The 16,581-nt window shown below is 38.7% G+C and overlaps 1 protein-coding gene across 5 annotated transcripts in view; it reads left to right on the plus strand.

Moving 5' to 3' along the window:
* Positions 1-16,581, plus strand: part of GRIA3 (glutamate ionotropic receptor AMPA type subunit 3) — a 156,620-nt gene that overhangs the window by 19,609 nt on the left and 120,430 nt on the right. For all 5 annotated transcript variants that reach the window (XR_012624607.1, XM_074835240.1, XM_074835241.1 and 2 more), the window contains exon 3: positions 14,881-15,120. Coding sequence is in view for 4 of the 5 variants with exons in the window: in XM_074835240.1 (XP_074691341.1) it covers positions 14,881-15,120 (240 nt within the window). In the remaining variant the exon portion in view is untranslated. The remainder of the gene's footprint in view (positions 1-14,880; positions 15,121-16,581) is intronic.

A 16,581-nucleotide genomic window follows, 5' to 3' on the forward strand; every position in this document is an offset into this window, starting at 1 on the left:
TTTAAAAACTGATTTTGTATCCAGCTGAGGATGGAACAAATACATTTTAAGAGGATGAGAAAAAGAAGCTGGGGTAACACAGATTTTCTGCTTGAACAAAGAAAAATAAACTGTTCCAATACAGTAACTCAAATCCTGGTTGCTTTCCTGAAATAGGATGGCTTCAATAGGATTTAATTTAGGACTAGTTGCACTAAGCTATGGAAAAATGGGTAGCCAGGAAGGGCTGGTTTTGTTTGTTTTTCAATTATTTTGATGGTTACAAAATAATCTGGGAATTTTTAGTTCATGGAGTTTGTCATTTGGTTGGTTTGATGTGGTTTCTGTAGGTCACAAGACTTCTTGAAATATTGGACTGACATCCTAACTCTGTTTGCATTTTTGGCATGTTTTTCCAGACTTTTCTTGGTTTAGTGGAAAACTGTAAAGGTCAGTAGCTTGCTATACGTTTAACACAGTAACTTCAGGGTTCACAACCATGCTCCTAACCAGAAGGGCTATTACAAGTGTATTACTCTAATGAGAAAGATTAGAAACAAATCGAGAGTATTTTTAAATGCTTCACATTTACTTACTGCGGATTCAACAGTGAGTTTAGTCCCAGAGGCAAAGAATGGCATAATACAGGGACTTGAATGCCTGTTTTTCTTTTATAGGTGATCTCTGCAGAACAGGAGGTAAGAAATATTGTCTGGGCTTCTTTGGGAAGCTTGGAAGAGCTGATGAATTCATCAGTCCTTTTTATGCAGCTCTACTGGAGGATTTAAATCTTCATGTCTTCAATTTATTAAATTCTTATGAGAAAGTCATTCTATTGTTATCAAATTCATTTTTCTTATGCAAGTTTCTATGCTATTTTTGTTATAGAAAGGTATTGTCTCACTGATAACATTGCCAGTGAGAAGAAGGGCTTGGACTGGCTCACGTAAATGGAAAATATATGGAGAAAATCAGAGTACAAAGACGTCTTCTGTGCCTATAACTGACATTTCTTGGAAAATGAGGTCTCTTATGCCTTCTATTATAGTCTGGAGAGACACTCCACTTAGTCCATTAATCTATCTAAAAAGCTTTACTACCTGAGTTCACCAAATAAATCTGTTACAAGGCCAACAGAATTTTCAAGTCCAAAAATAATCTGTTGATGGTCTGCTTTGAAAAGTTTGATGCTGTCAGTCTGTTTGAAAATCAGACTAGGAAGATTCACTAACAATAGCCTAACATTAGCTCCATATGATGTATTAGTTTAAACAAAGACACATTATCATAGTCCTTTCTGTTGTCTGCTATTTTGATAGGCAGTACAGAATTACATAAGGGGGGGGGGGTATATAGAGAGAGATTTCCTGTTTTGAAATGTAAGTTTGTGATGAGCTGCTTCTCACTGAATGACATGAATGCTTCTCTTGATGACTGTTACACTGGTTTTAATAAAAGAAAAATATTTATTGTAAATTTAAAGTGAAATTGGCACTGACATTTGCAAGTTAAAATTCAGTCATTAATCTATAAAACCTGGAAGATGCTGTGAATTAATTTATAAGAAATTAGTAAAGCAGAAATTTAATACATTTATATTTGGTAGGACACAGGTACATTTAAAGTAAGGTGTTATTTACAGTCTCTAACTGGAGTCATGTATCAGTTTCTATTCTGTTGTGCATAGCAAGCTGATTTTTTTTTTTTTAAAGCTTAATTGAAAGGGAGATGAAGAATTAATCGAGTTCACTGAGTTCATGAAACAGTTCCTCCCATGGTTCAGTCTGTGCCTGCTGTGAATAAGGGCTTCCCTACCTGCAGAGCGTAGTTGTGTCATCCAGAACTGGCAGCGCTTCTCTCCAGTTTGTCATCTCTTGGTAAGATCCTTCCTGTCCTTAGTGCAGTTTTGTTCAGTGGTTGACCTCCCAGAAGAGGTGGTACTGCAAACAAGGGATAACCAGCAATGGGGACAGGCCTTCAGGGTGATGATGGTCTTCTTGAAAGAGCTCATCCTGCACCTTACTGCAGAACTAGAGCTATGGTACAGCTGTGTGAGGGCTTTCCTTAGGACAGAGAAATTTATTGCCACCTATTATCCAGACTGCTACAGTTAAGCTGTTTGCTCATAGATTTGCTTTTAGGGACTACTGTCATATAGATACCCACTTTTAAGGCTGTTTCCCCCAACTTTGTACTCATCTGAGTATTGTACAGTTGTGGTTGAGACACTGGTGGTGAGACTCATCTGCTTGTTCCTTGGGTGAATAAAACCCCTGAATGGGCTAATTCCTTATGGTGTGGCAGGGACTGATTGAGAGCCGTGGGAGGTTCACTGAAGTGACTTACTGAGGGAAGGATGCACAGTGCATTGCTCTTCAGAAATTCATACTTATCCTCTGCCGTAAGGATTAGAGATTTTGTTCCCAAGACCAGAAAAGACTTGGATAGCATTGTGGTTCCTTTGTTGTTTTGGACTTCCCCCTGCCTCAGTTTTCCTCTCCTTCCTAAGTTTACAGTATTTTTGCAGGATGCTTGAAATTTGTTGATGTACAAGAAGGTGTTAGCAAATTTAGTGATTCTTGTGAAAAGCTAGAGAGGAGAATTTTTTAGATACTTCTAATATAAACGCTACTATCACAGAGGGATTTGGATTAAGGTTGCTAATGTGTCTCTGAGGATGGAGCACATCTGTGAACCAAGAGGCCAAGGAATGAGTTGGAAAGTAGGCCTGATATAGCTGATTAAAGAGTAGGCTGAAAAAGTATTTACTTCAATAACAACAAGGTTGCTTAAGTATGTATTTTATTTACATGCAAAGAAACATTACATAAAAACAGGCCTATGTTTGAAATGCAGTACAAATTATTAAATCCAATCATGTACCAGAAACTCATAATGTGAAAATACTAAAGTTTGCAGTGAGCAGACTGGTTAGCTGTACATACAAAAGAACAAAATTTCGTGACATCACTGATACTAACCTTTGTGAGTTATTTGATACGCAGCACACACAGCCTCACCTATCAAATTCCACTTTTCAGTCAAAAGAACTGCCAGCGACTTCAGATGTTTGCAGTAAAGATTCAAAAACACAATGAAGGTGCTTTTGCGCATAAAACTTCTCTTCCTTGAGTCACTTTCAGACTTTCCAGGGGGCACCAAGAATTCAGGCTTATGAGCTTCTTGGACAGGAGGATGCAGATGCAAAGCGTGGATTTGTAACCCACTGATGATAAGCCATGGTGTGAACAATGTGTGTAGCTTGAAAGCTTTGGTAAATGTCACACAATTTTCAAGGAAAGCTAATGTTTGTTAACCATGTTTCCAATATAGAAGTGCTGTAATGGAGATAACATAATCCAAAATCTGTTAAAAATACCTGTGGTTCTGTGTTCATTTGCATTTATGCTGTTGAGACCACAAACATGATGGGATCACAGCAATATTCTCTGGCCTGGATGGTGGTTGTGAATAAAAGAGCTTCTAACTTACAGCAGTGGAAGTTACCTGAGTCTTCTCATTTTCTGTTAACTCTACTAGCAAGTTTGAGAGAGAGAGTGGGGAGAAAGAGCTGTTCTTTGAAGTCATCGATTTGCAGGTGTTTTCCTGCTAGGAGAGATTTTTAGTAGGTGTTAGTAGAGAAGAGAATAGGGAAGTGTGGAAGTGCCATGGTGTAAATCAGAATAAATCATCTGAATACCCCTAGTACAGCTAGATTGTAATGCATCACTGAAGGGAGACCTCATACTAGAGTGAGCATCTTCATAATTTGACCCTCAGCTCTGATTCAGTGTCTTGAGCACATACTTCAATCTGTGTCTATTCATCAAAACACCTAAGCATGTGCTTAAATTTGTGCACACATCTTTGGGATCTAGGATATTGAGTAAAACCTTGCTCTCAATCTCAAAGCGATTGTGTGCATGTAGAATAAGGTTGATGAAGCTGTGGTTCTTCAGGTTTGTGCAGTTCTAGAGAAATTCAAGGGCTGCCTCACACTGCCGCTGCGTCATGACGTGTTTCTGATGAGGACTTCTAGGACCTCTTGGGCTGCTAGTCTGGCTTTGGTGTGAGGCATTTAGCTCTTCTCTGGTAAGAGATGTGAGAAGAGTCCCACTTCTCTATCCCCATCACAAGTACCCCTACAGGTCAGTCTCATGCTGTTGATGATTAACAAGATTGATTTTTGCTTATGAATTCAGCAGAGTCTCATGGAGCACAAAAAACCAATGGATTTGCACCAGGTTAACATTACACTATGCATCTGGCTGAGAGCAGACTTTGAAGCAGTATTTAAAGCTACAATAGTCTGTTCAAACCCTCTGAGATTAACAAATAATTTCAAACTAGGCCTGCCTCACTTGACCGCCCTCTCTTCCTCTGAAAGAGCAGCAGTCAGTTAAGAATTAGCATGTAGCAATGTGACTCTTCCTTCACAATCAGGCTTTTGCTGTACCATTTCCATCAATTTTGGCTTCCACAATATTCAGCTGTGCACCAGACAACTCTTTTGTTATGTGCCAATTAACCCAGCTTGATAAATAGTGATTATGCATAATTTATACAGAATAATATTCTTCTTGTTCCCTGTAAATAAGGCACTGGCTTAGCTGAGGGTACTGGTCTGTGAATTGCTGTCAGATGTGATTGTGAAGGTCCAAGAGGCTGGTAGCAAGAAGGACTCTTTGGACTGTAAGGCAGACAGAAATGATACCAAGAATAAAACTAGATGGGGTGGATGCTTTTGTTTTTGTAAGGGGAGTTGGGATTTTGGTTTTGCGGTTCTGTAGTTTGCTCTTTCAATGTACTGAATAGGCCTCTCAGTTCTAGTCCAGCTCACTCAAGTCCATAGAAGCTTCTCCAATGACCTTGGTGGGTACTTTATTGGACCCTTAAGGAGCATCTTCAAATGATTTCCCTGACTGCTGAAGCCAGGTTTTCACAGCCTTTCTGTTTCCTTTTCTGTGTTAACTGATCTGAAGTCTCTCAGACTGATAAGATGACAGTAGTGGGACACAAGGAGTGGATGAGAATTGCGTAGCCCCATGAACCTTGAGTAAACAGGGGGAGGAGATACAGTAATGTGAAATCCAGTCCACTGGTCCAAGATGTACTCTCAGTGACACTGTTTGCTGGAATACTGTTGCAGAGCCTCCAGGAAAGTGTTAGGGACTGTTGCTTTGGGTAAACTGGGCTGTCTGTCAGCCAGCACCATGCTCTGCATACGTAGAGCCAGCTGGAAACCCTCCAGAGCTGGAGGCTGCTTGCACAGCTGCTGTTTTGGTGATCGCATCCCCTTTCTCCTTGGACAACCTTAATCCTGGCCTTTACCTCATGGTGAATTTTACCCAGTTCAGTGATTCCAGGTGTGTGTGCCATTTTGCCTCTTCTATCTCCTCCTCTGTAATATATCCCCACAGGCCTATAAATGGCACCACCTCAGCAGACTCAGCTCATCTTTCATCACACTGCCAAAGCCTTGTTTTGATTTATTGCCTTTCACCACAGTGGCCCAGAATGAAGTCAACTTCTGAAATCACTCAGGGAAGAATCTGCTGAACAAGCATACATTTAATAATATGCCTCCACCTTTTTACTTCCTCCATACTGGGATGTTCCAATGAAATAAGAAATCACTTCAGAGTATTGGCGTGCTGGAGATAGCTGCTGCTGATGTTCTGAGGCACAGCATTGCCTTTAACTGCTGCACTTAGATTCAGCCCTGTGTTCCGCCTAACGTCCTCAACTGCGAAATGCTGCTGTTTTCTGATGGGTGTGACTTATTTTTTCTTTATATCACAAAGCGCTTGGTTTTCTCTTAGTCTCTTGTTTAAGTATTGATAAAGTATGTGAGATAAATTGTGTCTGAAGATGGTAACAGTAACAACTCGGATATTCCCTGGTCTGCAACATCTTGTCAAATCCACATTAAAAACACTTTTTTGAACATGTCTTTTTTTTTCCAAGGCAGAGTGCTTAGTGGCTTGTGGAACTCTTACTTCTTTGAATAAAATTATATAAATGTTCATGATTTTATGTTAAACTATTAAATGTTACTATGTTTATTAGAATATGCATATTAATAGAGTATATTGGCTGCCTGTAAGTAAATGGCTGCTAAATCTGCTTGTGTTTTATAACAGAATAACTTTTGCAAGAATAGGGTTTTTCATATTTTTGCTCTGACCAACATTTTTAGAAAAATTGCTTCAGAAAATAAGAGATACAGTTACAATCCAAAGTGATCATAGCATGCTGGCATAACATACTAGATTAAAATGAAAAGCATTTCAAATGGTGGAACAGATGGAAACAAGTTATTTAACTCAAGTGTGTGCTACATGTTTGTGTTGCATGCACACTGTCCATGTTTCTGCAGCAATTAGTCATGAAACAGTTGGGTGTCGGATGTGAAGAACACAAGTGATCATTGTTTGCTGTGAATATATTTAGACTCTCCTGTGGAAAACTTCGCCATGTCCTCTGGCTTCCTCATACAAGTGTTAGCTCATCTTCACACTTCAGGGAGAAAGGGGTGTGTGGTTCTGTGTATAGGATACACTAAGCTTTTCTCAAAGGGCAAAAGCTCGATGAACTGCTTTACATCCACATGTTAAGTCTCTGACACTCCCCGAACTTGAGGCCGGTGCCTGAACTCTTAAGCATCCAGGATTGTGGAGCTGCCTGTCAGGAGCGGAGTGTTGGCATTGCACATACTGCTGTTGTTGGCAAGGCATTGATTATCCTGGAGAAACTGAGCAGAAACATCTCTTCATCAAAGCACAAAAGGCAGATACTGATGCCTTTCCATTTCTTTCCAGCAGTGAGTTTAACTGTCTACAAAGAGAAGCTACTTGCTGCTCCTCCTACAAGTATCTCCTCCGGTGTCAGGACCAGCATAGGCAGTAAGCGGAAGAGATCACAAATAACACAACATTTAAACCTGGGTTCTGCAAAAATGTTACAAAGTCTTCTTTCTAAGAGCTTTTTGTTTTAAACTGTCTGGTATGTATTGGATGTCTTCCCTTCAAAACTAAAAGGAATTCTCCCCTGTGAGCAGCTTGTGTGGGTGGTGGGATCAGGATGGAAGGTGGTGTGTTAACAGTAGAAGATCATGGATTGCCAGAATGGATTTAGAAATAGAAAACTTGCCTATAGTTTGTGATGCCTGCTCTGGGAGCTTGAACTCCATTTTGTAAAGACAGAAGCAAGATAATCTAGTTTTCTGATCAGCACATACTTCAGTATAGTCCTCAAATACCTAACATTTTTTAAATCATCCTCCCAAAAAAATCAGTTGATTTGTATGGCACGTATATCTCTCCTCTCATCTTTAATACATTTTAAGCTTTAAACCCCTATTTTGCTTCCCTCAAACTCCAATAGAGTACGCTTCAAATTGAGCCATGATAATCTGATTCATAGCCTTTCAAAAGGAATGTTCTCATAGAACTTGAATGCTTGGTGTTTTTAAAAAATCAGTGTGTCATAGTGATCCCAGTTAAAATCTTTTTATAGTTTGGACCTACTGATAAGAGGCCGACACTCTTCCTGGAAACGGAGTTTCTTCCACCATCAGAAATGTGTTGTAAATACAGAGATTGTGAATGGCAAGCGATTTTTTTTTTTTTCTTTTTTTAATGAAAAGTGAAACATACATTGTAATTTGGTAGGTTTGCAGGACAAGATACTTGTTTTGTGTTTGAGTTTCATCAAGGTTCTACTAAGCTTTTGGGGTTTTTTTTAGCTTTGTGGCCAGTAATCTGAAAATAGGGGTAACTCAGACTCTACATACTGCTAGGTTTGGAGGCAGCTTCGAATGAAATGGAAATTGAGTAGGTAATACCAGCCCAAGTAGCATAGCCTGTTCCAGGCCACTCAGACACCTGGGGTATGTTCTCTGACTAGATGAAGAACACCTTTGAGAAAGCTAAGCATAGCTTTCTCCGGACAATCAAGGTCATGTTCAGCCTGACTTTCAGTCTGTCTTACAGTTGAGTGCTCAAGGATGTCCTTGTTATTGACATTTTAAATATATTAGCTAGTTTTTTTTAAATACCAAAGCTTTTATTTGCACATACATCAAATTGGCAGTTTGGGGTCAGAGAGGTTTTGGTCCTGGTTTACCTTTGTCTGAGTAAAGTTACACTAATGGACAAAGTACATCAGACCTGAATGAACTTCAGCTACCTTTCTCTGAGTGCTTTCTGAAACTGTGCCTTTCGTCAGCCTTTCTGTCTAAAAGGATCTGACTTCAGATAATGCACTTATTTCTCGTGAGCAGTCATTGCAGGTCTCGATAGGCACCTATTGGCATCATGGTGTGCATGAGACACTGTGCTGCTGGTGTTCCTGCTAGCACTGTTACAGCCTGAGTGGCCTATTTTTATTGTTGCAAGCTGGCATTTTTCATGCACTCATAAAATCCACACAAATGTTTCAGTGTGAAGAGAAGATGCAGCACACAACAAATTCATGTACATTGTTAGGGTTTTATTTGACTGTAGCAGTATATATAAAGGCCAAAATGTGTAAAGTTTAATGAGTCGAGTCATATATATCATAAATAATTGGGCATACTGAAGAAAACTAAGGTTGTGTTGATGTATTTGTATGGCACCCAGCACCCAGGAGCTGTAATTGTCATCAGGCTTCCAAAGTCATCCTGAAAAGAAGGTAAGAAACAAAGACTCCTTTAATAACGTGTAATAGAGTTGTGATAGGGTGACAAAAGTCATCTTGCATGGGACCTGGACCAGAGAGTCAAGATGCTTGGATCTGGACATTTGTTTTGGATTGCTTTCCAGTAAATGGTTTGTAAGATATGAATGGATTAATCCTTATGCCTTTCATTTGCAATGTAATAATACCCCCCTCCCAGTGCCCAAATGTACTGTTTTTATTTTATTGGCTCTTCTCAAAAGAAATGCAAAATGAACAAGTGTATATGTTTGAAGAAGGCACTAGATAGAATGAAACAAGCTGAGTAGTTCTTTATAAAGAGAACTAGCTAGAACACAGTGCAGTTAAATCACTGAGAAAACTGTTGCCATAAATGATGTAACAAGAGTAAATCATAAGCTTGTTTTGTCCTCTGCTGTGAGGTTTTGGGTTTGGGTTTTTTTGTTTGTTTTGGGGGGATTTTTTTATGTTTGTAAAAACACATCCTTTATTAGGTAGGATGAGAAGTGATGTTACAGCCAGTATCTCAGGAGGATTTGTATCTAATTCCAAATTGTAACTTCCTTGGTTCCCTCCCACCCCCAGGAATATTCACTATTAACTCTTTCAGAAATGGATGTTTTCAGAGATGCTTCTTTTCTCAGCTGAGTTTTAAACAACTCGGTGGAATATTTTCTTCTTGACAGAATTCAGTGTCTTAACAATTTAAATGTAAAAGCTAGTTTTATTGGCCATAGGTAAATGTGGTTCACTTCATTTTTAATTTTTAGTATGACGAGTTTGTCTTTAAAGGAAGCGCTCAAGTCTGAATCCCTGGAGCCCTCCAAAAGTAGCTTATTCTGCATTTAGGGGCACTGCTGTGCTGATCTCCTCAGGGCTCAAGGTGGAGAGTGTGTGCCTTTTCATTCAGTGTATTAAAACGAAAGGGGAAGAAAGCAGTAGAGGCATTGTTGGTCTCTCTGAGAGCCTGCATGCTTACTGTATGAAGTGACGTTAATGATAACCCTTGCATTATTACAGCAAGGAAGTCATAGGATGGAGCCTTAGATAGAAAATAGCAACTGCTCTGAGATATGCTGTATATTATTCCATTATAAAGTAGTCCCATTAGTCTGTTGGCAGAGGATGGCAGTGAGAATTGTCTGGAATCCAAGACAATTGGCAGAAGAAAGTGGAGGGAATAAAATTATTTCACAGCTGAGGGAAACACAGAACACAAAACCAAGAAACTGGTATGAGCAACACGCAATAATGTCAGTTGTGATTGTGCTCCTGCAGTGCTTTTCATCCCAAAGAGCTGTATGATTATCAGTAAGGCAGGTCTTACAGTGCCCCTTTGACACAGGTTAATTTTGTCAGACCTACTTTATAAGAAATCGATATGAACAAAGGAGGAATTACTTGTCCCTACAAACAGTAATAAAGAGGGGATAGTGTCTGAGGTATTGTAACCTCCAACCCCTGACTCCAAAACTACGAGACTGTTACACCCCGGGCAGAAGTGCACTGTATGCCATGGTTGGGAGGATCCTGCTGACTTTTGCAAGTCAGTTGTTAATGAAATCATCTAGTAGAAATGGTATATTAATATCCATCCATTAATGTATTTCTTCTGATGGCTTTATACATCTTTTCCTTAAACAAGCAAAATCCAAACCTACTTGTGAATGTTCCTAGTAACGCTTCAGTTGTTTATACTAACAACTGGAAGTAAAAAAAAAAAAAAGAAAGAAAAAAAAAAAAGTGTCAGAGAACTTTTGACTTTAGCTGCCAGGCAATAGATAGTAGAAATGTCAGAGCATACACAACCTTGCTGTGTCAGGAATACTCACAGTCACTGAAAGATAGAACTAAATACCATCAGAAAGCAAAAAAAAAAATTGTAAAAAGACACAAAACATCTAATAACTTGTGTGAAATAGGGTATCTTTTGAGGTTCTGGCCTGGAGCCTTCTGGGGGTCTGAGTGAAAAAAAATCCACTCAGACTGGTGACTGGTTAGGTTAACACTGGTTAATCTTAGCAAGTTTTGTAGTGGGGCTGCTTTGACTGGAGGGAGAGTAGAACTGCTAGTAAACCAGAAGGCTGGGATTCATTGAGTTACACTGACTTTTAGGATGGCTCAGCTGTTGTTCAGTGCAGAAACGATATTTTTATTTATTTGGGTTTGGGTGGGGTTTTTTGGTTGTCGTCTTTTTTTTTTTTTTTTTTTAAAGCAAATTCTGCTTACCACTGTGATCATTCTGGCTCTGAGCATTTTCCTTCCTTGGCAGGAAACACCAGTCTGTCATGACCTGAAAGTTCCTTATCTTGTCTTGACATGCTTCAGAATTCATAGGCTTCTGTCATACCATCCTGTCCTCTCCTGAAAATGATGGTATGTGGCAGCTAACTTGTTCTGAGAACAAGCCCAGAGTTAAGTCTCCGTTAATGAATACTCACCTTGCACCTAATGCCAAAGTAATGGTATATTATGATCCCTTGTTGGATAACTGCTGCTCAGGACCTCTGTCCCTTGTTTGTGGAGGTTGCAACTTTTTCAGATCAGGTTATAAAGCAGCTTGGTTATGCTGTCCTGGGAAACAGATGCGAATCCGCAGTATTACTGACTACAATTAAGAGCAGTTTCATAAAGGCATAGCTCAGCAAAAAAAAATTACTTTTTGTTTGAGGAATGAGGTTGCATCAGGATTTGTCCAAATCACTTCTTTAACAGCCAAAATATGTGTTTCGCCGTCTGCATTTTTCAGATAGGGAAAAACAAACATCAGTCAACTGTGATTAATTAAGGAAAAATACCAAAATTCTTACTCTAACAGGAGGATTGTTCTGATTGTCAGTAGAAAGTATTTTGTAAAAAGAGCTTAAAGCTGAGGTTCAGCTAGTCTTTTTAAAATTTTGCTTATGGCTCAGTGATATTAGAATAATAATGTAATTAATATGAATATAATTACATGTTTGGTTTTTTGGAAAAAAGGTAACAATATGGCTGTGGCTACATAGGTGTTCAATAGGTTCATCTGATCACTTAGGAGATTAAGTCACAAACTAAACAAAAGACCAAATGCTACAAAATTGAAACAACATTGTGAGTTCAAAAATGCAAATGTATATTGAAGACCAAGATAATTGGTCTTTCAGCTTCTCCTTATAAAAGCAAAGGTTTATTTTGCCTTTTAAATGGGCCAATAAAATTGAATTGGCACCCTACAGTGCATGCAGAATAGATAGTCAAGAAGAATAAGCTATAAGAAATAAGCAGGGGAGTTTAAGAGATGAAGATTTTTCAAAACTAAGACAGTCTGTAAAAGTGTTAAATCTTAAAGATCTGAATACAAGCCTGAATCAGGGGAAGTAAGACTGGGCAGGGAGGTGCACTTGTTAGAAGATTTTGTTGGTTATCCTCCAGAATTTTCAGGAAAAAAGTTGCAAATATCTGAAAGGCCAAATCAGAAGCTCTTACCTGCACTGGGTGCTCCATGCAGGCAGCAGCTCCATGTTGGCTGTTAGGTATTGTTTGGAGAAGGTCCTGCTTACCGTCAGGTTGTTCACAGACTCTGATTTTTTTTTTTTTTTTTCCCCTCAGATTACTCACAAATGAACTCTTCGCATAAATGAGCACAATCTGCTATGAAAATAGATATACCTTAATTCGTTGTTTTAAAACAGCCATGCAAGACAGAATTTTGTCCAAAGGACAAAGACCTTGAACCGTTTTCAAACAGTTGACCACAGTGCCTATCTCTAAGAACAAGAAAGAGCACAGACTGGACCAGTTCTCAGCTGGTTCCCAGAGGCACTGGTCCATGCTGGAGCCAGCTGCAGTCAGTTACCTTTAGCACTGCACCTATTCTCTCTGCTGACTATGGAGTGTAGGAACTGGCAGTGCTAATAAGAACTAATCTGTATTCTCCATTGTAGTCCTACACTTAGATAGCACGTTAGGCTTTCTCACCCCCCCTGTGACTCTCTTTTTCAGATACTGTGTCCCTGTAAATCTAAGACATTTCAGTGGAGTTACAGTTCAGAAATATTCCTGAACCTTATACCTGATAAGAAGTAACGGGTGAACCCAAGATCATTTGAAATACTCTGGGGTTTTAGGGTCAGGAGACATTTGAGAATATGTTTTGTTTGCATTGCAAGGGATGTTTCCTGGAATACTTGCTCTTCTCTGCAGTACAGAATCTACATGACAAAACTGGTAAACTAGGTCATTAATAAATATGTAAAAGAAGCTTGATATGTGAGGTACTCACTCAGTGTATGTGAGGACACCTAGCTCTGCTAACCTGAGTTCAGTGATTATTCTCATGGAATTAGAGGGTTTACACGCCATTGAAATGATTTGGAGACTGCCAGACTTACTACTGTAGTCTTTATTTTTCCGTTTTTTTCACCTGTAAGTTAATGCCTTTTATTTGTTACTTCAGCAGATAATTTTTATGGTAGCTTTTCTACTTTATATCCTGCTGGTATATAGTTTAACAAAATGCCTTTTGAAACAGTGTATTAATTCCTCAGTCATGCCTCTGGGAATAAATTCTTGCTGTATTATAACTTCTTTTATATCTTTTCTTTACTGTGGTTGAAAACTTCCACAAACTTTTTATTTCAGAAATCACTACTTCTTATTCCCTCTCTGTGCCTCGTGTGTCTATTTTCTGTCTACACCAGCTGTTATTTGCTGCTGGTAACCATGACTGGTCATGTCCTGTTACAGTGGTTTAAACACTTAAAGAAATTCCTTAATAGCATTTCTATTTTTACATCTGGATCTCAAGGAAGAAAATCGAATTTTCACACCTGGCTGCCTATTTGAGGTGTTATCCCTGATGCTGTGTCAATGAGCTGATATTGTGGAGAATCCTTTTTAAAATTACTTTAACAGGCTTTAGTGATTCTGAATGGTAGCATTTATGGTAGGAAATGTTTCATGATGGTACTTTCGGAAGTAACGATGCTGTATATTTCTGTGTAGAAGTCATGTCTTCTTTACTGGTAATTGCTTCCCCTCACTTTTTGCAAAGTTAAATATGCAGTGTTTTGGTAAAAGTGGTTAATGGGGCAAGCTGAAAATTGTTGTTAAATCCAGTTCTTGACAAGTGAAATTGTTAATGTTGAATGAACATTTTTCTGGGAAACTTTATTTTCATTATAAATGGGATTTGTTCACCTCAGTCCAGAAATATTTTGATTTATAAGTGCTACTATGCTGTAGTGTATTTCAGTTATACCATCTTTATTATGGACCAGAGACCCAGCATCTCACATACCCGCCTCCCTCCATGGAAAGAACCCACAGTCGCAAGAAGTTTACTCTGTTCCTACAGAGTTGAACAACAAACTCTTTTCTCTGCAACTCCAATGAAGTTGACCACATTTGTAAATTGAAATACTTTCATTTTTGTCCAAAATGGTCATTGTTCAATCTCTATAAAGTATGGGAAGTGAAGTGATTCCCCAGATAAGTACATGTGAAACAAAACATCTTTGACTGCATTTTGATTATTTTCTGGTGCTTAGATGAGTTCCTCAGGACTCCAGAATGGATAATGACTAAAAGCCTCCAGGTTAAGAAATATCAACTTTCATCCCGTGAAGCAACAATACGTATTCCTCATTTGTCGTGTTGTTAATACACTTTCCAAATTGCTTCTGAAAGATTTTAACACTTAAGTTAAGAAGCCACCATAATTTCTCACTGAAAAAGGCCACACCCAGATTTCATATGGAGGTTTCAGAGTTGCAGTCTATAAGGGAATAAAACATCCAGATTTCTTTGAATCAGATCAGAATCAAGGTGGGATAACGGGAAAAATCTACATCTTAACATTTTGACTTTTAGGCAGACCTAACATTTGTTACATAGCTGCTGACAGAGCCCTCAAGGTGCTACTCAAGGGAGGGAATGTATTTTGCAGAAAAGCAACGTAATCACATTTGTTTTTAAAGAATATGGGGAGATTAGTGGATTATAACAATATAGCAGGCCAAATTGCAATAAAAAAATGTGCTCAGGCCAGTTTAATTGTGATGAAGTTGGTACGACTCAAAGCTACACTGAAATTAGTATATATTATCTCATTAATTCATTACATCTGCTGCATCATACAGAATAATTTCAGGATTGTTTAGAAGGCTTACTTCAAATATACTTTGAAAGTTTGTTTGCATTCATTATATGTCATATTTTAACACCCCTGTCTGTCTCTGTTAGTCTGTTCACAGTTTTCCAGAGGAGTTTACGCCATCTTTGGATTCTATGACCAGATGTCAATGAACACACTGACGTCATTTTGTGGAGCCCTTCACACATCTTTCGTCACACCCAGCTTCCCAACAGATGCAGATGTGCAGTTTGTCATCCAGATGCGGCCAGCATTAAAAGGAGCCATCTTGAGTCTCTTGACTCATTACAAGTGGGAAAAGTTTGTGTACCTCTATGACACAGAACGGGGTAAGCACCATCATGTTAAGTGATTTTTCTATTTCATAACTTGCTATAAGTATTACCAGAATTGGTATGTGCAGCCCATCCCAATTTTCTTCTGGATGCAGGTAGCCCATTCTAACGGCCCTGGAAAACAAGTTTATTCTGAACTAAAATGAATGAGTAAATGAAAAGAAGTCATCTTCATATTTCTGATTATTTGTAAAGCGACTTTCTGGAGGATAGTGTTAGCAGTGTAAGCATTCAATTTGGAATACCTGGTTTCCATGGAACCGCAGACTCAACACTTGCCAGGGTTTTTGAGTCCTTGCAAAATAAATAAAGTCGCCATTATGAAGTATGCTGTTAGGCAAGACCTTCCACTGTGCGTGACATTGCAAATCCACACCACTTCACATAAATGCGCATTTCTCCTGTTACTGAACAAAGACAATCCATGCTAAGATACACTCTGGAGATGTCTAGGCATCAATAACGGTCTAAGAATATAATGCATAAGATGCTCTAGGGCTCTGCTGGAGAAAAGATGCTCTAGATATGTCACATGGATATCCATAGATTAATGTAGATACATGACAAGAAATGAAAACATAAAACCCAGTGTTTTCATGATTAAGCCAATTGTTAGCTACTAAGAAGCACCAAAGGTAGCAAATCCTATCAAAAAGAGATCTAAGCATCAGAAACCATTTTTTTGTGAGGAATCTTGCATATTTCTGTGAAGCAGCTGTTGCCACCCGCTCTGAGTGTACAGAATTTGCTTGGTTACAGATTTCACCTGGGTAGCATTTTTTGCATCAGGTAGATGTGCCACTGCCCTTCTCACCAGCTTCATGATTAACAATTCCAAGACCTTCTTCAGATCAAAGGGGTCTGGATAGAGCTAAAGAAGCTTAGATTCCATTCCCGGCTCCCATGACAAAATTTGGATACCCTAGTCTACTTGATATTGATAAAGATCAAGTCTTCTGTGGCTATGCTTTTCACACTGAAGATTAATAGCATCACCGAACTAAGGACATACCGTGTGTTGAAAGAAAGTAATTTTTAACCTGATTTTAGATGAATGCCAAGAGTTCAGAATTTTCTGAATGATTTGGGAGATGTTAAATATTTCTAGTGTTGAAAAACGCTTGCTATGAAATCAAGTAGGAAAGTTATGTAGAGGTTAAGAATGCCATTAGTTTTTAAATCTTTTAAAACCACTACCCAAACATCCATATTTCTAGTTTAGTCCACTTTTAAATGAAAGTTACTGTGAATATGCCATTTGCCTGAGTAAGAAAGGTTTGATGTGACCAAATGCGATAAATTTACAGCATGTGATAAAGTAAAATGTCATATGTTCCAGGACTGATGAAACTTACCATGCTTAAGGCTATTAAAGTGCTTTGGAAAGAGGGGATGCATCAGTCATCCAAGATCATGCCTAATAAGAAATTTGGCACTTCAGACTGGAAAAATCAT

The sequence above is a fragment of the Strix aluco genome, chromosome 10 (genome assembly GCF_031877795.1).
Source record: "Strix aluco isolate bStrAlu1 chromosome 10, bStrAlu1.hap1, whole genome shotgun sequence".
NCBI classification, from domain to species: domain Eukaryota; kingdom Metazoa; phylum Chordata; class Aves; order Strigiformes; family Strigidae; genus Strix; species Strix aluco.